The sequence below is a fragment of the Natrix helvetica genome, assembly GCF_964273705.1.
Source record: "Natrix helvetica genome assembly, chromosome: 1".
In the NCBI taxonomy this organism is placed as follows: Eukaryota; Metazoa; Chordata; class Lepidosauria; order Squamata; family Natricidae; genus Natrix; species Natrix helvetica.
In genome coordinates, this window is record NC_138548.1 from 62,004,237 (window position 1) to 62,027,049 (window position 22,813).

The 22,813-nt window shown below is 36.9% G+C and overlaps 1 protein-coding gene across 5 annotated transcripts in view; it reads left to right on the forward strand.

The window, feature by feature from the left end:
• Nucleotides 1-22,813, forward strand: part of HECTD1 (HECT domain E3 ubiquitin protein ligase 1) — a 76,865-nt gene that overhangs the window by 5,175 nt on the left and 48,877 nt on the right. For all 5 annotated transcript variants that reach the window (XM_081936865.1, XM_081936868.1, XM_081936869.1 and 2 more), the window contains exons 3-13: nucleotides 7,780-8,014; nucleotides 11,709-11,936; nucleotides 12,693-12,974; nucleotides 13,246-13,516; nucleotides 14,023-14,099; nucleotides 14,186-14,284; nucleotides 14,971-15,085; nucleotides 16,549-16,723; nucleotides 17,112-17,250; nucleotides 18,706-18,876; nucleotides 20,400-20,622. In XM_081936865.1, coding sequence (XP_081792991.1) covers nucleotides 7,780-8,014; nucleotides 11,709-11,936; nucleotides 12,693-12,974; nucleotides 13,246-13,516; nucleotides 14,023-14,099; nucleotides 14,186-14,284; nucleotides 14,971-15,085; nucleotides 16,549-16,723; nucleotides 17,112-17,250; nucleotides 18,706-18,876; nucleotides 20,400-20,622 — 2,015 coding nt within the window. The remainder of the gene's footprint in view (nucleotides 1-7,779; nucleotides 8,015-11,708; nucleotides 11,937-12,692; nucleotides 12,975-13,245; nucleotides 13,517-14,022; nucleotides 14,100-14,185; nucleotides 14,285-14,970; nucleotides 15,086-16,548; nucleotides 16,724-17,111; nucleotides 17,251-18,705; nucleotides 18,877-20,399; nucleotides 20,623-22,813) is intronic.

Genomic DNA, 22,813 nt, shown 5'->3' on the forward strand with positions numbered 1-22,813 from the left:
CATCAGTCAGGTTTCAGAACAGGATATAAACTGAGATAGCTTTGGTTGCTCTTTTCAGTAAACTGTGGCAAACACATCATGCAGATAAGTGGTTCTAACCTAGCTTTTCTTGATCTCTCAGCTGTCTATGACACTCTTCAGATGGTTTTATGAACAGAGGCATCAATTTAGGGTGTTGTAGGCACTGTTTTCTCCTTCCTCTGGAAGTTCCAGGCACCATTAGGTGACAGCAATCTAGTCCAAGAACTGTGCTTGACAAAGGGCTTCACTACTCCCTTATCCTCCAATTCAATGTAGGGCATCATCATTAACATAGGGAGCAGTATCATCAGAATGCTGATAGCACAGTGGCAGTAGTTTTGGGTCATTGGATCCTAGAATCAAATAAAACTTAAGAGATTTCTTACTTGAATTTGGGCCACCGTGTTTTGATTTAGGGCACAGGTTGGGGGCCCTCCTCGATTCAAATCTCCTATTTCTAGGGCAGGTGACAGTTGTGTCTGGGGAGAGAAATTGCTTTGTTTCATATTATGCACCAAATGCACCTCTTCATGAGGCCCTGATCATGATCACTCATACCTTAATCAGTTCTCAATAGAGTATTGCAACACCCTAGATGGGGGCCACTCGGAAGACCAATTAGAAAGTTCATGTGGCCCATAATGCAGCAGTGGAGGATGTTGAGGGTGTTCTTTTTTATGCTCATGTAATACCTCTACTCCATAAACTGCATAAGATCTCCATAGGTTTCTGGGGGCAATTCAAGGTGTTGGGCTGATTGAGACTTACATGACATAGAACTAGGTTATTTGTAGGATTACCTCCTTCCAAGGATATCTGCCTGTCTTCCAGACACTGACAGAGAGGACATTCTTTGGATGCATTGGTGGAAACAATGTGATCATATAGGACCCAGGAGATGTGGCTTCTTGCTAGTATGCCCAGCCCTTTAGAATCATCTTCTCAAGTCATATGGCCCCGACCCTGCAGTCCTTTAGAAAGAAACTATAGACTATGGGTCTTGGGCTCAGAATGAGTAGAGCCCCCAATTGATTACTAAAGAAGATTTCACTTCTTATAGCCATTTTATCAATTTATTAAATTTTAATAAGATGCATTGCTTTGTACCAATGTATTCTTCTTGTTGTATGCTGCCCAGCATGGAAGGTCTCTGTTCAGCAACTATATATTTTATCTGGAGGCAAACAAAGTAATTTACTTCTTGGGAAGTACCAATGTGTAATAGGAGTGCAAACGAAACCATTGGGAATCCTTTTATTCTTCAGAGTTTGCTTTGCTAGCATGTGTTCACATCAGATATAGCAAAAAATAATCTTGTTGTACAGCTTTTCTGTACTATATAGGGACCAATAGACGAAAAAATGTGAATTCCATTCCAGATATCGTGGGAGGATAAAAATCAAATGATAAAAATATTTTTCTTTTCAGTCTGTTTTTACTGCCATCCACCCTGCTCTCAAATGCTTAAAATCTTGGTTTTTAAGGTTGCTGTTACGGACAATTTTTAATGATGATAGTTCCTATTTTTATTAACTGCATCTAATAGGAAGTAAATTTTGTGAAAAAAGATCTTAGGAAATGTCTAAAGGAAAAGTTCAACATGAATTCCTTGTCTTTTTAAAATATATTTTACAGTATTTTACAATATTTTATTTAATTTCTTCCCTCAATATTACATTTTATTTATTTGTTAAAAAGCCAGGTATATCAAAATCAATGGAAACAACAGAATAGTTGAAAGAAAGTAAAATAATTAGCTGAGTTTTGTAGCTATTTTTTATTGGAGCCGAAATATTAGTCTAATATATAGACTGGTAGTGGCTGATGAACTCCCATATAGAAATTTAAACAAAAATATATTTTATAGAATTCATTTGAAAATTTGCCTGAACCCATGTTGTTTGATTTATAAATTACTGTTTCTTAGAACTGCTGACTTTCATAATAATGCTGATGTTCGTTTTAATAATTCTGACCTGTTAAAATTAGTGTTAGTCATCTTTCAGTAGCAGTGATTCAGAGAGACTGATTTATTGTCATTATAGATTTCTCTCATAGTATCATTTGAATATTTTAGCTATTATGTGACCCATTTATAATTATTAGGGTGAAAAGTAATTGTTTCTTTTTAAAAAAAAAACTTTTTTTTAATCAACCATGTTATTATTACTGGGTCTTTTTATCCCTAATTATTTTTTTATCATTGGAGTGGTAGTAAGTGCTTTGGACAATAGAGTTGGGAATGCTTTTTAGTAGTCCAATGAACAAAACTGATTTATAGAAAATCCATACAGGTTGGATATACTGTAGGCCATTCTGGGATTCAAAAGCATTTAGTAATCATGTAACATTGTTATGTAGGACAATAGCATATGTGTGGAACATTCCTTTTTCCACAGTGACAGATAACCAAGTACTACCCTGTTTCCCCGTAAATAAGAGATCCCCAGATAATAAACCCAATCAGGCTTTTGAGCGCTTGCGCTAAAATAAGCCCTCCCCCGAACATAAGCCCACCCCGAAAATATTGCAACACAAGAGCAGCCATGAGGTGACCACGCACCTCAAAAATAATAAGACCTCCCTGAAAATAAGACCAAGTGCTTATTTCGGTGGGCAAAAGAAAATAAGTTTCTTATTTTCAGGGAAACGGTATTTTGTGGCATCTACTTCAGGTATAAAATAATGTATAAGCTTTTGAGTTCTTTAAAGTTGTTAGTTAAGGTGGTACTGTAAATTTAAAATGTAAGAGAAAAAGGGAGTCAATGTTCAGGCCATAAACTTACATTCATTGAATGCTAAGAGTGGGCTACATATTTTCAAATTAAAGTACAGAGTGTAGAAGAGATTATTGATTGTTCTAGCTTCCCCTCACGATGTTTCACTAGGGGCAAGAAGGAAAAGTTAGAAATGAAGGATCATATAAGTCATATAACTACTTTGATGGGATATTGCATGTTTTTAAATTTCAAATTTAGTAATATGTTTGTCTAGAGAGCTAAAAGAGAACAAATGAAATTCCTGTGAACATTTAATGAAATGTATACCCCATGCACTACAGTAGTGGCATTTATCAGCAAGTGAGCCATCACATTGGCACCAATTAAAAGTTTTCAAGCACAGGTATTCCTTGACTTACAATCATTCATTCAGTGACCGTTCAAAGTTATGATGACCCTGAATGAACCTATCCAAAAATTACAATTGTGGCAGTTCCTCCTGATCACATGAACAAAATTAAGATCTTGGCAGCTTGCCTCCATTTATAACTGCAGGGGTGCTTCAACACCCTTCATTTGCCTATCTCCCCCATCTATGCTCTTTTGACCCCCTGCACACTGTGGTCCTTGCCATCCCAGCCATCCACTATTTTCTTCTCCCACAACTGACCAAGCATGCCTGTCCCGATCTTTCACAAATAGCTGCTAACTTCACAAGGCTTTCTCCCCCAGGTCACACAAAACATCTTGGGGAATATTTATTTATTTATTTAACATATTTATTACTTCCCATCTTGCTGTTTAAGGCAACGCTGGGGGCTCAAGGTGGCCTCACATGGTGACCTGCTGCTGTGCAAAGGGCCAGGCATGCCCCATCAACATTGTGAACAAGAAGGCGGTGAAGATCAGCTGGGATGGTTGGGACTGGGCTGAGGCAGCTCTGGTTCCCTGGGGCAGGAAGAAGCCCCTTTGCACCATGTTGCTGGGCTGGGGTTGGATTTGAGGCCTCCATGCTGAAACTCAGGGGCTCTTGCAGTGTGAAGCCCAGCCCCAGTCTGACCCAATGGCATGGTGGAAAGGGGTTCTTGGCACATCGTAGTTCTGTATCTGAAAGAATTCCTGAACCGCAATGTGAAGTCCTTCACAGCAAGAAGCCTAGCCTGGCCCAGCAGCATGGCAGAAAGAAGCTTCTTGGTGCACTGAGGTTCTGAGGCAGCAAGAAGCCCTTTTGTTCCATGCTGTTGGTCTGGTCTGGGCTTCCTGGGGTAGCTGCAACTTAGGCTTCTTGCAGCACCATAGCCACACTATGCCAAGAAATGCCACATTATTTTCCTGGCCTCTGCCACTTGCACACATGTACCCACATTCTCTTTCCTCCTCATTTTCCTGAGCTCACACCACACTGCAGCATTGCCTCAACTTCCACATAACATACACCACTTCTCCCACCGCCAACTCCTTGCAGCACTCCCGCACTCTTTACCAGGGACCTCCTCTGCTTCCTGCTTAACCCTAGTATCTGAAGTTATGTCAGCAAATGGGACCGCCAGTATCATTAAGCAAGGTGGTCACCTGCCGTTGCACTTTCCAGCCACATTGCTTAGCAATATTCCTGTCTCAGTGGTGGTTGTAAGTCAAGGATCACCTGTAATCCTATAAGTAACCCTGAGTAAAGCGTATTGTAGTAATTATTGTAGTAGTCCCGTGATGGCGAACCTATGTCACGCATGCCAGAGGTGGCACGCAGAGCCCTCTCTGTGGGCACACGAGCCATTGCCAACTGCTCTTCCGGGTCCGGTGTGCATGCACGCTCCAGTTTTGGCACTCGATGTCAAAAAAGGTTAACCATCACTGTCCTATAAGGATATGGATGGATTCCAAAGTTGAATCCTAATTACAAATTGTCCAGAAATCCATGGATTTTCTGATGCCCTTATTCAATCTAGAGCAAGGTGGATTACATTCCCCCTAAAGAAGTGGGTATGTAAATTGTAGGTTCTCCTGAACTCAGAACTACTGCACAACAGGTGGAGTCAGTGACAAGGTGGTGTTTGACCAACAGAGGCTGGTATATGAGTTGTGACTTTCTTAAGTGTTAGAGAATACACTGCAAAATACATCCCTTTTTAAAATTTCCAGGTTAGACTACTACAGTGATGGCTAATCTTTTTCAGTTGGAGTGGCCAAAGCCCACGTGCCCGAACCCCCAAAATGCAATGCACGCATGCACACACCCGCATATGTGCGCGACCTCCCCACATGGGCACACGTGACCCACACACACACACCACTCCCCCTGCATGAACGCACGACACCACTCCTGCATGCACCCCGCACATGCACGGCAGAGACCTGAAGACCAGCTGTCCGGCAGGAGGTGCACACACGTGTGCAACAGAGCTGAACTGAGGCGACGGCTTGCATGCCACCAGAGAGGGTGCTGCGCTCTACATCTGGCACTTGTGCCAAAGGTTCACCATCATGGCTATAGTCCAACTTTTGCAAAAGTTTCCCTTGAAAGGAAAGAATGGGGAGCAAATACAATTATCTCACACTATTAGATTGCAAAATATTATCTTTAAGTAGGGAAGAATCACTGCTATCTACAAGGCAGCTGGCAATATCTTTTCCCTCAGAGGTATTGATCATCTTCCAAATCCAACTCTCATCCCATGTGTCACTAATCAGAAAATCCAGGGATGGCAAGGATCCAGTCTGGAGATGACTCTGTTCATACCATAGAGAACCCTGCCCACATTATCAGAGATATCATTTAATTAACATGTGGCAAGTAATTGTTAGGTATCTTACTGACATCCAAACTGGTCTGTCATCACTGTAACTTACAACAATGGTTTCCATTACACAGAATGAATAAGTACTGTCCTTAATTCTTTCATAACTCAGTTTTACTGGCTAATACTGCCTTCTAACATAATACTAGGGAATTATCTTCTTTCCACATCATTTAGTGCTTTATAGGTTATTAAGTACTCTTTGATCTTGTTCATTTTTCTGACCTGGAATTGAGAAACTTTTTCAATGTTGCATATGGAAGCTTTCTGTTGCCGCCTGCAAAATTATTTATTCTGAGTTTGGTAGCTCCTTCATAATAGATCTGGAAGAACAGGAAGTTATTCCTGCTTAATTGTATGAATACAGAGTATTCTGTGTCAGCAGAATCCTATTATTGGATTTCATCTGTTATGTGGGAAAGCCATGGCAGCTGCATTGCGCAAAACAGCTTTTACAATAGTAATATGTTTTGTTGGATTTCATCTTTCTCAAATGAAGTTTTCCTTATTTCTTTTCTGTTTTTCAGTTATAACCTTCACATAACGCTATGTGAAATTGTTAAAATATAATCTGCCTATTTTGCTCCAATGTTGTTTGTTAAATTTAAAGCATTTGTCTCCTTAAATAATTTATGTTTTAAGAAACATTCCCTTTAAAAAGAAGGATTTCAAGTGAGAAAAAGCCAGTCTTCATTCAAGTAGCTAAATAAAGAATTAATTTGAATAAATCACAATTGGAAGACAATGTTATATTGGAATTACATGTACGATAGGTAAACAAGATTCAATTTCATATAAAAGAAAGCTAGGAAAATAGGTTTTCGTTTAGTTTTAAACCCTATGTTCACCTCCCAATATAGGCTACATAAGTTGATGTAACAAATGCATACAAATATTTTCATAGAGTCAGATCAATATTGTCTCAAGACTGTTTATAGTGGATGTTTCAATTCTCCAGGGTTTCAAACAGAAGTCCTTTCCATTTTTTTTTTTACTTGCAGAACAGTATAGTAGTATCCAGCAATTTCATCTTGAGTTCATTACTGTATAGTATACATTTTAGATAAAGATTGTTTCCAAATTTGGTTTCCTGCCAATGAAAAGAACTCTTATTGGGAGATTAAATTCTGTGTGGCCTATTTCTCTGTGTATTATTCCCAGATGTCCAGAGATTTGGAACATTTGCCTTACTGCTGTGTGGTATACTATCCAATAATTTCTGCTGTATGATACTGATGTAGAATTAATCTTTTTTTTCTTCAGGGCAAGTCTTAACTTTGAAGAAGTTAAACTAGTAAATTCACAGTGATATTAATTTGTAGGTGTCTATTATTTGGTCGTCTTGTGGGTAATCTATTGTGTAGAATACAAAGATAAACAATATTGTGGTTCAGAACAAACTGAGAATTTTAGCTTTATATCTGCAATTATAAATTTCGGCTTGAAATTATTTGTGCAACTAAAAAATATTTCCGCTTATGGATAAGGGTTCTGAATTTTTGTGATGCTCTACGTACCATAATCCTTTCTAACACATAGCTTTCTAAAGTACTTAATTAATATCCAGAATGGATTTTTTTGCTTTTGTCTTTGCACAGCAACGCAAACGAATGCAGGTTTAATAGCAAGTTACCCTCTTACAACCCATGCAACCAAAGTATTGTAAAGATTTATGATATCAGTTCTCTTTAAAAATATATAACACTACATTTAGTCCCATGATTGGCCCATGCTTTTGGAGAGTAGCCCTCTTACAAACTATTCAAAATAATTGAGAGTCAGGCAATATATAGATTTAATAAATATTATAATACACAAAGAATGATGTAACTGTGTAATAGAAATTGTACTAATCTGATTTAGAGAAAGCAGATGGATCATTGGGAAAGTGTCTCATCAGCATAATAGAAATTTGTGAGTGTGTGTGTGTGTGTGTGTGTGTGTGTGTGTGTGTATATATATATATATATATATATATATATATATATATATATATAGTGTTGCCCTATTTTATTTTGTTAAAATATTTTATATTGTAACCTTCAAAATAAAGCTTTCTCCAAGAAGTCTACAGTTTAAATTAAATTTAAAATTTAAATCAAAAAAATAAACTGAAAAAGAATATGCAAATAATATTAATTGTACTATTTAGTCTCAACATTAATTTTGTAAATACCGGTAGGATAAATTTGAACAATGGAGAATGAATTTGTCATTGATAGATTGTATTTTTCTTCTTTCAGATGCCCCCCTCGTACTTTTTTGCCAGCACTATGTAAAATTTTTCTTGATGAAAGTGCTCCTGACAATGTATTGGAGGTAACAGCCCGTGCCATAACTTATTATTTGGATGTATCAGCAGAATGCACTCGACGGATCGTGGGAGTAGATGGTGCTATCAAAGCACTTTGTAATCGTTTAGTAGTTGTGGAACTTAACAACAGAACTAGTAGAGACTTAGCCGAGCAATGTGTAAAGGTAGGTTTGTATTATACATTTGTCACCAAGAAAAGCTATAAAGCATGTTTTCAGTAGTATGAATATAGACAAGAATTTAGTTGCTTTAAATTGAGAGTTTTGCTAAATGTATTTGCAAAAGCATATACTCATCACAGCCTGCAATTAAAGCCATAGTGTACAAACTATCCTCCTCTATAGATTTATGCATCAGTATAGAGAAAACACACATAGTATAGCAGCGATGGCAAACCTTTTTTGGCTCCTGTGCGATAAATGGGGGGAGCGTAGGGGGGTTGTGCGCAGGCGTGCCGCATCCATAATGCAACGCATGATACCCCCCAGTGCACGTGTGCATGAGAGGCACTCCCCCACATTTTTTGCATGTTTTTTCACCCTCCCCAGGCTCCAGAGACTTTATAGGAGCCTGGGGAGGGCGAAAACAGCCCCCCCCCCGGAGGCCCTCCGGAGGCTTCCCTGAAGCCTCCGAAGGGCAAAAAACGACCCTACGAGCAAACCAGAAGTGACTTCCAGTTTGCTCGTATGGTCGGTTTAAGCCCTCCGGAGGCTTCAGGGACCTTCAGGTTTGCCCACAGGGCTGTCTTTTGCGCTCCGGAGGCTTCAGGGAAGCTCCTGAAACCTTCGGGGGGGCGCGGGAGGGGCTCTTTTCACCCTCCCCAGGCTCCTATAAAGCCCCTGGAGCCGGGGAAGGGTGAAAATGGCTTTTAAAAAGGCTGAACTCAGCTGGCCAGCGCGCGCATGCACTCTGGCCAGCTGACAGGGCAACACCTTGCGTGCCCTGACAAATGGCTCCGCGTGCCACCTGCGGAAAGCGTGCCACAGGTTCACCATCCTGGTAGTATAGTATTGAAAGCTCCCGCATATGCAGAATGCCAGTGGTGGGATATGACCGGTACGCCCCAGTACAGGCGAACCTGTGCCTACCCACCCTCCTTACCTGTATTTGAGCTGATCGCGGCTTATGCGCACGGAGCGTTCAAAGCTCCGCCAAGCAGCTGGAGCGTTGCGGAGCATCACAGGCGGTAAGTATGCATGCGCGCGCTGCGCGCATGCATGTGGATACCGAGCCCCATTGCACCGAGATCTGGAACCCACCACTGAAGAATATCCATATAATATATATAGTACACATACATAGTATTGTTTATTCTGTTTGGATGATATAAGTAATTATATGGCATTGTTATTCATTCCAATTATATTACACAAAGTAAAGAACTCCATGTTTTTTGCATCAAAATTACATACCAAGAACATTAATCAGCTTTGCATGAAGGTATTGCCTAAACCTAAATATTTTCAAATCACGATAGAAAACAGTATTGTATTTTGCCAGCATTAAATGCAGATTTTGAGAGCGTGCTTCAGATCTTGTCAGCTGGCAGGGACTAAAAGATGGCCCCTTTCTGCAATAGATTCTACTCTATGGAATATCAGATATTAAAATGACCCCAACCCTGTTGACTTTTCATAAAGCTTTAAGAACTTGGTTGTGTTCCTGAGTGGGGTGTGTGTGCGTGAAAGTGTTAAGAGCTCAATTTCTTCACTTTATGGTTAAATTGTCTAACTATTGGCTGCCGTGTATATTTATTTTGGATGCTTTTATTGTTTAAAAATGTTTTTTTTAATTCTTTTAATTGTTTTTATAGCATTGGAAATGTAAGTTGCATGGAATCATTGATGAGATAGGTGGCTATAGCAATTGAATGAATGAATGAATGAATAAATATGAAAGCACTCTTGATTCATTACTCCAAATATACTCTTTGCTTTACTATATAAGTCTTTGTTATTGTTTGGACTTTAGTCCTGCCTAATACCTTACATGTAGTCCAGGGATGAAATTCTGCAGATTATGGCAGGTTCTGGAGAAACGGTAGCAGAAATTTTGAGTAGTTCAAAGTACCAGCAAATACCACCTCTAGCCGCCCCAGGAGTGGGGAGGGAGTGGGGATTTTGCTGTATCCTTCTTGTGGAGCGGGGTGGGAATGGAGATTTTTCAGTATCCTTCCCCTGGAGTGGGGTAGGAATGGAGATTTTGCCGTATCCTTCCCCTGCCATGCCCAATAAGCCACGCCCACAGAACCGGTAGTAAAAAAATTGAATTTCACCTCTGATGTAGTACTTGATTTACGACCATATTTAAGTCCAAAATTTCCATTGCTAAGGAAGGCAGTTGTTAAGTGAGTTTTGCCCCCATTTTATGACTTTTTTGCCACCATTGTTAAGTGAATCACTGCAGTTAAGCAAATTTTGTGGTCATTAAAAGAATCTGGCTTCCTTAGTAGACTTTGCTTGTTGGAAGCCAGCTGGGAAGGTATAGATTTCAGGAGTGTAGAATCCCTGTCTATTCAACCTTGCACTTCTTGTCTGTTTTCCACTGTATTTTTTCTATCACTTTTCCCCTGGCTTAACACTTTATTTTTATTTTTCTCTATCAGAAGGAAACGTTACCCCAGCCCTGCCTAGTCCTTTTCAGTCTACCTGTTATTCTTCTGACCTCCTGTACCTCCTTCCCCAACCCTGCCCACATTCTTCCCTAACTGCTAAAACAAATGACTTCTTCCCAAAGGGGAAAAAGTGCCAAGATGTTTTGCTTTTTGTAGGGTTGACGACACCTGAGATCATTTTAATCAGATTGGCATATAGGAATTGTGAACAGGAAACCTTCCTGTTTCCTGTTCACAACTGTCATTGACTGCCTTATATAAAAATGTATAGCTTGATCTTCAGATATTTAACTGACAAACTGAATAGTTTAAATATGTGTTACTAATCTAGAAAGCTTTTAAATGCTTGTTCATATCAATTTATTGTATATTAAAATCTATACTCTGATGTGAATAAAATTCCAGAAAAAACAATTGATCCAACCAAATACCGTATTTTTCGAAGTATAAGACGCACTGGAGTATAAGATGCACCAAGATTTTGAAGAGGCAATTTTTTTAAAAAAAAGGTTTTGCACTCTGCAGACCTCCCAAAAACGGGCCCATTTTTTGTCAAAAAAAGGGGAGGCATAGCCTTTAGGAGGCTTATAGAGTACTCCTGTGGGGGCAAAATTGAGCAAAAAACGGCCCGTTTTTCGCTCATATTTGCCCTTCCCAGCCCTCAGGAGCACTCTGCTGGCTCCTAAAGACTATGCACAGCCATTTTGGTGAAGGGGGTGGGGTTTCGGGAGGCAAAAAATGCTATATGCAGTGCCCTAGATTTTCAGCCTCTTTTTTGAGGGAAAAAGGTGTGTCTTATACTCTGAAAAATACGGTAGTAATATAATAGTTGTTTCCATATTTCCTCCTATCATTCATACATACTCTATCATAAAACCTGAAGAATTTTCTGACACTGATTTATGGAAATTTGTTTTTGGAAGTTGCTTTTTTATATTGTTATAAATGAGTATGCTTTCTTCTAGTTAGTTAATATATTATCTTCTCTATTTCATTATGACATTTCTAAAATGTTGTCCTGATGTTTCTGTTTAGAGCCTTATTGTCATTTCTTTTCTCATCTTTTCCATATGGACACAAGACATTTTGGTTGCTGTACTGTTTAATAGCATGACTTGTTCTTTCACCTTAAAGAAAGTTGTTGATTGATAACACCTATTCATTTAAAATATATTGATTCAGTAACTTTAGGAGCATGGGGTATTTTTGCCATGAGTTGATACCAAAATTCCATTTGCATTTAGGTGTTGGAACTTATCTGTACCCGTGAATCTGGTGCTGTGTTTGAAGCTGGAGGGTTGAACTGTGTGCTGACATTTATTCGTGATAGTGGGCATCTTGTTCATAAAGATACTTTACATTCTGCTATGGCTGTGGTATCCAGACTTTGTGGGAAAATGGAACCACAGGATACTTCTTTAGAGATCTGTGTTGAATCGCTCTCAAGTCTATTAAAACATGAAGACCATCAGGTAAATAGTTAATAATCTTGATGACCTATGTAATTCCATAATTATGTGCATTTTGCCACATGCTTGGAAATCTGTAAAGAAATTACAAAAAGTTGAATAATCACATCATATGCCTCTTTTAACCAGGTGTAAATTAACTTATTAGCTTGGAAGCATTACTGAATATTTATTAAGATAATATCTATAACATATATTACTATACTTTCGTTGAAAGAAGGGTACATTTTTTTTTCATTCCACTTATACCCCACAATAATACCGTGCTAGAAAGACTTAAGGTATCACACTCAGCTTTATGGTTATTTGGAGATGAAACTGTTGCTATTTAAATCCTATTGGTTCTACATTGAGAAATGCAAAACTGCCTTTTTTTCTTTTATCATTAGAGAAAACATAGTACACATAAAAAGGTAGCTATTTGGGGAAAAAATAAATAAGGTTGTGTTCTGTTGGGCAGAACAAAGATAGAGGGCAAACTTGGGAAAAATACTTTTGTCTCTCTTGCTTGGTGAATTGTTGGAATGGGGCATAAATAAAATAATAGGAATAAGCAAGAATTCTGTAACTAAATATAATCAATTGTGAATCCTCAAGCTAGTATCTTTAAGGATATAGTCTGCAGCAACAGTAGAATATCTAAAAAATGTCTGAGTGTAGTCTTGAGTAAGTATAGCTTCCTGAAAGAACTTGTCTCGTGGTTCTTTGAGAATAATAATAACTCTTTGAGAATAATCATATATGTATCTTTTCCTTCAGGTTTCTGATGGCGCACTGAGATGCTTTGCTTCACTAGCTGATAGATTTACTCGCCGCGGAGTTGATCCAGCACCATTAGCCAAACACGGACTAACTGAAGAGCTGTTATCTCGTATGGCTGCAGCAGGTGGTACTGCTTCAGGACCATCTTCAGCATGTAAACCTGGCCGGAGTAGCACAGGGGCACCAACTGCAACAGCAGACTCTAAATTAAGTAATCAGGTGTCAACTATAGTAAGCCTATTATCAACTCTTTGCAGAGGCTCCCCCGTAGTAACACACGTAAGTGTTCTTGGAATTCTGTTAACTAATAGTTTAAACATAGTGTTTGGTGACATATATGATCACATTTGTGCATTCTAAAAAATATAGTTGAGAAACAATGACTTTCATATTGTTATTGTAATTGCACATTGTAAATTCTAGTATGTTAATTTAGAAAGTTAACCAGTTGCAGTTGATTCATATATATAAAATCTCAGCATTTTTCGGTGGTGCTGACGATATCCCTTTCTCACTGGATCTTCTGAAGTTATATTTCAATTATTTCTAGGATCTCCTAAGATCTGAGCTTCCAGATTCTATAGAAAGTGCATTGCAGGGCGATGAAAGATGTGTACTTGACACCATGCGTTTGGTAGATCTTCTTTTGGTATTACTGTTTGAAGGACGGAAAGCATTGCCAAAATCAAGTGCTGGGTCCACAGGAAGAATCCCAGGACTTCGTAGATTGGATAGTACTGGGGAACGTTCCCATCGGCAATTGATAGATTGCATTCGTAGTAAAGATACTGATGCTCTAATTGATGCTATTGACACAGGAGGTAAGCAAACCGTTCTTCAGTATAATTTTTAATTGACCAGGACTTTTAATAGGACTGACTATACAGTGGTAGCTTGGTGCTTGTCATTAATTGGTACTGGAAGGCCCCACTAGTACTAAAAAGGAGTAACAAAGAAACCATGTCACCCTTTGTTTCAGCTGGAAAGGACCTTCTGTCTTTCCCTTTTCCTATGTCAGCAACCTTCCCAGCATGGTTGACCTCCTGTCTGCCATCTGTGGCTGCCCCCCCCCCCCACTTCCTTTTGCAGTATCCTTCCTGGCATGGCCTACTTCCTGTCCATTCCCACAGCCATCCACCTGTTCCTATCACAGTGCATTGAGTACCGGGACAACATTTTTATATCAAAAAGTATCGGGTACCTCTGTATATCTTAGTTTTAAAAAGGGGTTTATAGGTTTGTGTGATGTGTAAGATGCTTGTTGAAAATTATTGTTTGTTGTATTAGCTTCATTAAATAGAGCAAGGTTTTTTTCCCTTCTCTACAGCTTTTGAAGTAAATTTTATGGATGACGTAGGACAGACCCTCTTAAACTGGGCCTCAGCTTTTGGAACTCAAGAAATGGTAAACATGGAATAAAATAATGGGGTTAACATTTTTTCATAGGGAGAATGTGTAAATAAACAGCCTGTTCTTCTTATACAAAACAGGTTGAATTTCTCTGTGAACGGGGTGCTGATGTGAATAGGGGTCAAAGGTCATCATCTTTACATTATGCAGCATGTTTTGGAAGACCACAAGTAGCAAAGGTGAATTTTATAGTAACCATTTGACCATTGCTCTGCTTTTTTAAATAGTGCAACAGTAAAAATAAATTAACCTACCAATGTTCCTTTCTAAAGTGAACCTAAATTTGATTTAAGTATAGCACATACTTCCTGTGATGTACAATTTGAAAGAATTGTTTGTTTTATTGATTGCTTACTCATGAAGCACCTGTTCATTCAGGCTTCTGGTTTTGTTCACTGATAGGTTCCTTACCAGCTGTCATAGTTCCAGTAATAAAAAATCATTTTCATATATCATCTGAAATATTTTCAAATGTATAGAAACTTTTTTTCTCCTTGCCATTTTTATTCATTCAGAAGTTAATTCATTTAGTCCCAAGGGCTTTTCTGCAAACCATCTTATCAGTAGGGTCAAAGATTTTATGTAATTTCAGGTATCTTCATTTACAAGAAGCACAGTCTATTACCTTATCATGAAAGAAAGCTTTACATGGACCCCAAACTATCTCCAAATTGCCAAGTTTATTTGAGAAAAAAAACCCTGTCTATATCTTTTGTTGTTTTACAAAGTATGAAAATACTATTGCCCACTAATTAGGATGGTTTTGTGTAAAGTCAATGCTTCAGTTGCATGATTAGAAATTAAATCTGAACCGATGTTATATTTTTCAAATAAACGTTTAGTAATAATCATTTGATTTGTGTAGACTCTTTTGAGACATGGTGCCAATCCAGATTTGAGAGATGAAGATGGAAAGACTCCTTTGGACAAAGCTCGTGAAAGAGGGCATAGTGAAGTAGTTGCCATTCTTCAATCTCCAGGTTAGTGTGAAAAGTTTCTACTTTGTTTTTCTTAAAATTCAGCTTCAATATATGAATATCAAAATGTCCTTGGTTAGAATATTTTACAACATAATTACACTGATTTGTTTATTGTTTATAGTTTGAAATACTGACTGTCCCAATCCGTGTTATCTACAATTGCCTTGGCAGTTCTAAAACATCTTAGAAATTATGAATCTTTATCTGGTATTGATTGTTGCATGATTTGAACTATGAGGGGGAAAATAATATGTACAGCATAATTATGGGAGGAAAACCTTAGATCAGTTTCACATTTCTGAAACTGCAGTTCAGATATAGTAATACAATTACTAGCCAATAGCAAGATGATTGAAATAATATGATTGCCTTTTTATGGTACCAATTGTTAAATGTATAAATTGGCTAGTATGTATTTTTTCTAATTATATGTTTATTTTTTAATTTATTAGATTTTATAACTTCTATATTAGAGCATCTCTTTGCTATGTTCATATTACAAAGTATTTAAACATATAGTACCCATAATATTAAAAAAAAACTATTAAAAAATTAATATAGTAACAGAGCAATGTAAACATATATATGGAATTCCTTCAAAATAGTATACTTAAAATGGCCTTGGAAAAGTCCTATTTTAGTTTGCTTCTATAAAGAAAATAATGTTTTTAACATTCATATTGTAAAACACCCAGTCAGAACTGGGAGTTCAGCGGCATATAAATCATTACTATTATTAGAGCTTGTCTATCTTCCTGGAAGATGTTGTTCCACAGTGTAGAATTACCATTACGGAGAAATGTCTCCTCCTGGTCCCAGTTTTTCTAACTTCAGAGAAGTAAAGAACTAGAAGTAATTTTCCCTGAGATGTTCATATTGGAACATCTCAGAATCAAAAGAATCAGTTCTAGTCAAATATAATATGGTCTTGAAGGTAGCTCAATACCAAGTCGTGGAGAGCCTTATAAGTTTAGAACCATTGTTTTGAATTGTACCCAGACACAATTGGATCCATAACACAGGTCCCATAATGCAGAGATAATGTGCTGTACAGATTATCACAGAGATCACTATATTTTATATCAAATGCTGTTTCTGAGTCATTTTTAAAGACAGTCCTATTCAGATCACTTTGCAGTAGTCTAATTGACTGGAACTATCTACTGAAGAAGCACTGGAACTACTGGAACAGTTTCCTCAACTCTTAACAGCTGTTCCAGAACAATGGTATAGTTGATGGAATCAAAAATTACTGAAAACAGAGCCAGAAGGTCTGGACAAATATAATCAACTGTTATAAGCAGGGGTGTTTCTGTCTTATAACCAAGTCAGAATCCTTCAGAAAATGGTTTAAAGTTTATTCAGTTCAGAATGTCTAAGTAGTTTGCGCTAATCAGCGCAACTAATCAAAATGTTTTTTTTAAAAAAAAGCTCTGATAGAAATTTCTTTAAACAAATTGTAGGTGACTGGATGTGTCCAGTTAACAAAGGAGATGAAAAGAAAAAGAAAGATGCCAATAGAGATGAAGAAGAATCAAATGAGCCCAAAGGTGATCCAGAAATGGCACCAATATACTTGAAAAGACTGCTGCCTGTGTTTGCGCAAACATTTCAGCAAACTATGCTGCCTTCAATAAGGTAAAAAAAGGAAAAGGCTCTTTTCATGGATGTGAATTGAAATAACAATCAGATTTATATTATTCTGACTTAAAAAAAGACTTTCAGCTTGCTGATTCTTTCTCTCAAATTGCCATATTATTTGTGCTTATTGTTACCCTACTACTCAAGGTTGATTTTGAGTTTCAAATATTGTATTCTAATGTTGTTCTATAAAGGCATATTCAGGTAAGCATATGTGAGAAGAGAAAATTACAATAGAATGGAGCAACTGGCTTGAATAAAACTCTGATTTCAAGTGACAATAATACAAAGCAAGTAATTTGGCTTTAAATTCAAAACTTAGTATATAATTCCCAAAAATATTTTTCCTTTTAATTTAAAAAAAATGCTATTTTCTCTTGTATAGAAAAGCAAGTCTTGCTCTCATCAGAAAAATGATTCACTTTTGTTCTGAAGCTCTTCTCAAAGAAGTTTGTGACTCAGACGTTGGACATAATTTACCTACAGTATTGGTAGAGATCACTGCTACTGTTCTAGATCAAGAGGTATTTCATTTTTATACATTTTATTTTCTTCTAGCAATGTGCAAATCAGTATGAACCAGAAAGTTCCTATTGTGAGTTTGAAAAGGGCAATTTCAATTATTTTGGAAGTATTTAAGTTTCTCAAATGGTCAAATAGTGTTAATATGAAACAACTGTTTTATGCGCAAAATTAAATTCAAATTCAAAATGTTTTGCACCTCATTTTTGAATGTCTATAATTTTGTGCTATAAAAGTATATAGATTCTATAGAAATTACATAATAAAATTTCAGTCACTGCCAATAAAATAAGATCTCAATTAATTTGGATGAATCCCATCTGAGGTATCATTTGAACATAATTTTGAGCAATTTACAGGTATCCCTCATTTAGTGACTGTCTTGGGCAATGACTGTTTAAAGTTATGACCAGGATAAAAACTTACGACCCTTGCAGCATCTCTCTTAGTCATATGTACACCATTATAGTACATTTTTTTTCCTTTTTTGCTCCCTTGCAGAGAGATTGCTTAACAAGCAATCTGTTCTTGAGCATTTTTTTCTCTGTATCTCAGTGCTTCCCCAAAATATGCCAACCCCAAGATAACAAGCTTAGTTCTTGGCTTTAATTAGCCAGCTCCCTACTGCTACTGACAAGATTTTAATCACTTTCACAGTTTCTGGTTGTATTTTGCTGTTGAGCAGTCCAAAGCTGACAGGCATAGAGCCACTGCTATATTTCTTTCAATAGGTATTTCCCACTGTGTATCCATGTACTCCCTTGCAATCCCTTTCTCTCCAATGAATGTAAATTCAAGCAATTCCCTCTTGCTAATCATTACAGCACCTGGGTAAACATTCCCAAGACTGGGGGAATGGTGGAAAAGGAAAGCTGAAGCAAAATCCTCAGCACAGTTGTGGTCATGTGATTTCCATTTAGTGATTCACTTAGTGACCAAGTTACTGGTCCCAACTGTGGTTGCTAAACAGGGACAAGCTATACTTTGCATATATGATACAAGAATCGTAAAAAATGCAGGGCTTGCCTCCAGAAGTTGTGGGTCCACTTAAGGTTTTTAAGAGATTAGACAACCTTCGTTTGGAATGGTAGAATCTCCTACTAGAGCAGGGGTGTTGGACTTGAAACCTCCAAGGTTCCTTCCGACTCCATTATTCTATTTTACTTCTGCAATTGGGATTGTTTTTACTTTTATACTACTTATATGATAGATGAAACATCCTAGTTTTATTTTAGTTTGTTTTGCAAAGAAGCCCAAAGCTTTTTGATTTGTGTGCCCCTCTGTACCAAAATATTCCTAGCATTCAGATTGTTAGTATAATCATTACTAGCAGCATGTTTAGGAATTTCTGTTTGTCAGTTGCATGTAGTCATTGTTAATTTTTGTAGTAATTTTAATTATATATCAAATCATGAAAAAATTGCTGAGTGTTTTTTTAATTTATGTTACTTTTGCAGGATGACGATGATGGCCATTTATTAGCTTTGCAGATCATAAGAGATTTAGTGGATAAAGGAGGTGATCTTTTCTTGGACCAACTTGCTAGACTTGGTGTAATAAGTAAAGTATCAACTTTGGCTGGACCGTCTTCAGATGATGAGAATGAAGAAGAGTCTAAACCAGAAAAAGTAAGAATTTTATCCAGTATTTAACCATAGTTCTATTAAATTTTTGAAATATTGAAATATTGAATTCAGTGACAAATGTAGAGAATTGTAGTAATGGCTTTGCTCTGCTTACAGGCAAAATATGCAAGAGGATCTATATTTATGCAGCAAGATGTTCTTTTCTCATATTTCTGTTTTTTGAGGACAGGTCTAGATTTTCAGAACCTGCTGGGAAAGTTTTTTTTTTAAATTGTGATGTGTTGGTTCTAGGGTGAACAGCACAATCTTATGTTACAACTCAGAGTAGTTTTCTGTGTGTGGCAGGGAACTATTTGTCATATTTAGAGGCAGCCTCATTGGGAAAGAAAATAATTCAATTACTGCAGTTGTCTGCCTCAGGGCTAAACTATAGAACGCTAGTCCTAACTTTTAGTAATGAAATACAAATGTGATTTGAAATAGAATTCTTGGAATTAGTCATAAAGTCTGCTAGAGAAGCAGTTTAGTGTACATAGCTTGTAAATAGAGGCAAGCAATTTAATGGAACCATTCATAATTAAATTCTTAATTTTTCTAACTTCATTTAACATGTGCTGATTGGTAAATAATATAGTTCTGGTCCAAAAGTTACCATGTTAAGGGAGACTTAATACTCTGTTCTACATGGACCCTAAAACTATATTAGCTGTTTACAATTCAAAAAGGAAGATTTGCAAAATGCATTAGTCTGTATTTTATACATGTTTATGCTTCTTAATCTATACTTGGAAGAAAGTATATGAAAGATAGAATTGATGTATATCCATAATGTGCTTTTTCTTAAATATATCACAGTGCTTCTTCAAGTTAGCACTTGCTCTATGAAATTCAAAGTTGCTCATTGAAATTCAAAGAAGAAAGAAAGTGCAAGAAAGTTGCCTATAGATAATCTTGCTGTATTTTACCTTTTATAACTGATTACATAGAATTTTATATTATAATATACAGTGGAACTTATGAATATGCTAATATAAATGGATTGATTTGGTAGTTTCCTTTTTTCATTCAGTTTCTTATATTTACCAGTGAAAAGTTTCTCTTTTTCATCAAAATTATGTAAACATTTATGGTAATCTATTGTCTGATCTTTTTTCTAGTACTTTTTGTCATTGACAGACTCATAAAATTAATAAAACTGCAAAATCATACTTGTAACCTTCAGAAAGTGCAAGCTGAGTTAATTTGCATTAAAATTGGGGGTTTTTTAATGTATGCATCACTACTGCCGGTTTGCTCATGTGCACGACACGCACACGAGCGCTTGATGTGCACTGTGCGTGCATGTGCAGTGCAATAAAAATTGTTCTGCACATGCACAGAAGCGAAAAACAAGATGACTGGTCCTATGGCGCCGCCCGGAGAACCAGTTCGGGGGCGTGGCAAGCCTGGTGGCTGCCAGTCCCAGCGACCTAGGCGCTAAACCACTACTGGTTCGACAGCCTGTCTGAACCAGTAGGAACCGACCACTGGTATGTACATTCAAGTACCTTAATCTTGATTTACAGGAAGATGAACCTCAAGAAGATGCCAAAGAATTGCAGCAGGGTAAACCCTATCACTGGAGAGATTGGTCAATTATTAGAGGAAGGGACTGTCTGTATATTTGGAGTGATGCTGCAGCCTTGGAACTTTCAAATGGGAGCAATGGATGGTTCAGATTTATTTTGGATGGGAAGTTAGCTACAATGTATTCCAGTGGCAGTCCTGAAGGAGGATCTGACAGTTCAGGTACAATCTTGTTATCAAATAATATTTTAAAGAGTTAATTACAAATTATTTTTTATATGTTTGATTTTGAGATGTTCTGTTTTACAGGAATTGCCTCCCTAAATAGTAAAGGATGTAAACAGGTGGAAGGTGGTCAGTGATACTTTTGTCAAATTGGCATGTAACAGTAACTTCTAGTAACTCTGTTCAGTGAACATCGTAGCTTCATGTTGTCATTCTTTTCTATGCATACTAATATTAAACAATCATTAAAGGGTAATGCGTAAGAATGATAAACTGCATTCCAGGTACAGAAATTGGAATGATGTGGCTTGCATCTGGTTAGCAGAATGAAATGCATGTACGTGTGACAAGTAGTGGAAACTTCCTCAGCCAACCTAAAATTGTGACAGACATTCAGCAGAAATGTTTCACATTGAATTTTACTAAGCTGTCTGTAGTTTTTAAACTTAATAGATATTGCCTGCTGTCTCCTTTTAGTAGTTTTTTTATAATTGCAACAACTAATTTTTAAATATTAGGAAGTAATAGTAAAAATAGCGTGTAACGGAACTGTAGGATAGCTGTAGTATAATTTAAGATTCAAATTCTCAGGAAATGTCTTTTCCCATGATGTGAAGCTAAAAGAATACTGTGAGGATTTATTCTCAATAAGTTTGTGATTGATAACTGAATTCAGTTTCAGAAATTTTAAGAAATACTTTAATTCCCAAGTTGGTGCCGGAGTGTGAGTATGTATGAACAGCCATCCAGCTTCAAAGCTAGTCATATACTCACCTAGTGCAGAAGACAGTCTCTACTGGACTGGCTGGATCAGGGAATTGCTATGTCTGAATAGAATAGCTGTCTAATTTGGCCCAATTTTTTTAGTCCTGAGAAGCATTTTTATTGCATTTTTGCATACTTCAGAATATGTTTTCAATTCCTTTCGGATGTCTTTGTTCATTCCTTAAATTAAGCTGGGTCCTTTATCCCTCAGTCCTGTATATGAATCTTGTCAAAAATGGGCATCTCTCAGTGTTACTCTGAAAGAGAAAATAGATCACCAAAAACAGTAAATTATAAATCCTTCAAAGGTTACCTAGAAATTAAAAAACAACTGTGTAGTTAAAATAACAACAACAACCAACAATAGCCCAGCAGCTTCCAGGGTGGAAAACATAGGTGGAAGATCTTCACAGCGAGTAGATCACATTCTAAGCCATTTATAGACCATGTAATGCTGCTTTCAGATTTTCCATTAATCTTTCTTACGGTGGAGGTATTCAGTATAAAGGTTTTGCCTTTATGCTGGAAGTCTACCTGTGTAGTTTCACATGTCTACATTGTGATACAGATTCCTGGAATAATGGTGTGGGCTTGGGTAGGAATCATCGTGATTAAGGTACTTAAAATATAAGTACTTGGGGCATGATTGAACAGCCGTACTTAGTTGGTTTAATGGATGTTGAATGAACATGGATAAGGCAGTCTTTTGTAGAATATATTTTATAGGAGAAAAAGAAAGTAGTTTTAAGACTTGTGCTGTAGTGAAAATATAGGTACAAAACAAATTTTATGCAATTATGCAGCATTGGATTGATATAGTTTGCTATTGTAGCAGATTAAACAATTCTAAATGCTTCTCACAATAAGATGACTCTTGTGAAATATCCTTTTCTCCTTTAATTGCTTGTCCAATCCAATCCTTTCTTCTTTCAGAATTTAAATGCTTCCTTTTAAATGTCAAACAGGAAAGTGGTAGAATTTCTGTTAGTAAAAATAAGATGTTAACTGCCTAATTTGGTTTCTTTCATTGTTTTAAAAATAAATGGATTGCATTTAATTTTTTTCAGTACATTACCCAAAACATATTAATGTTATATTGCCCCTCTTATAAATAATAATAGAATAAATTTAATTTGTTAGCCGCTCCCTCTCCAAAAGGACTCGGGGCGGCGTACAATAAAAACCCATACAAATATACATATACATACAATACATATACACATACATACAAACACATACACGTACATGTACATGGAGGAGGTAACAATCGTTAAATGCATACAATAGTAATAATAGAATTAAAATTAACAATTAAAATACCCTCAGTTAAAATTACAAATTTAAAAAAGACTGTCAGGAGCAATGGGATAAAACTATGGTTGAGCCAGGCCAGCTAATTGGAAAAGGTGGGTCTTGAGCTTTA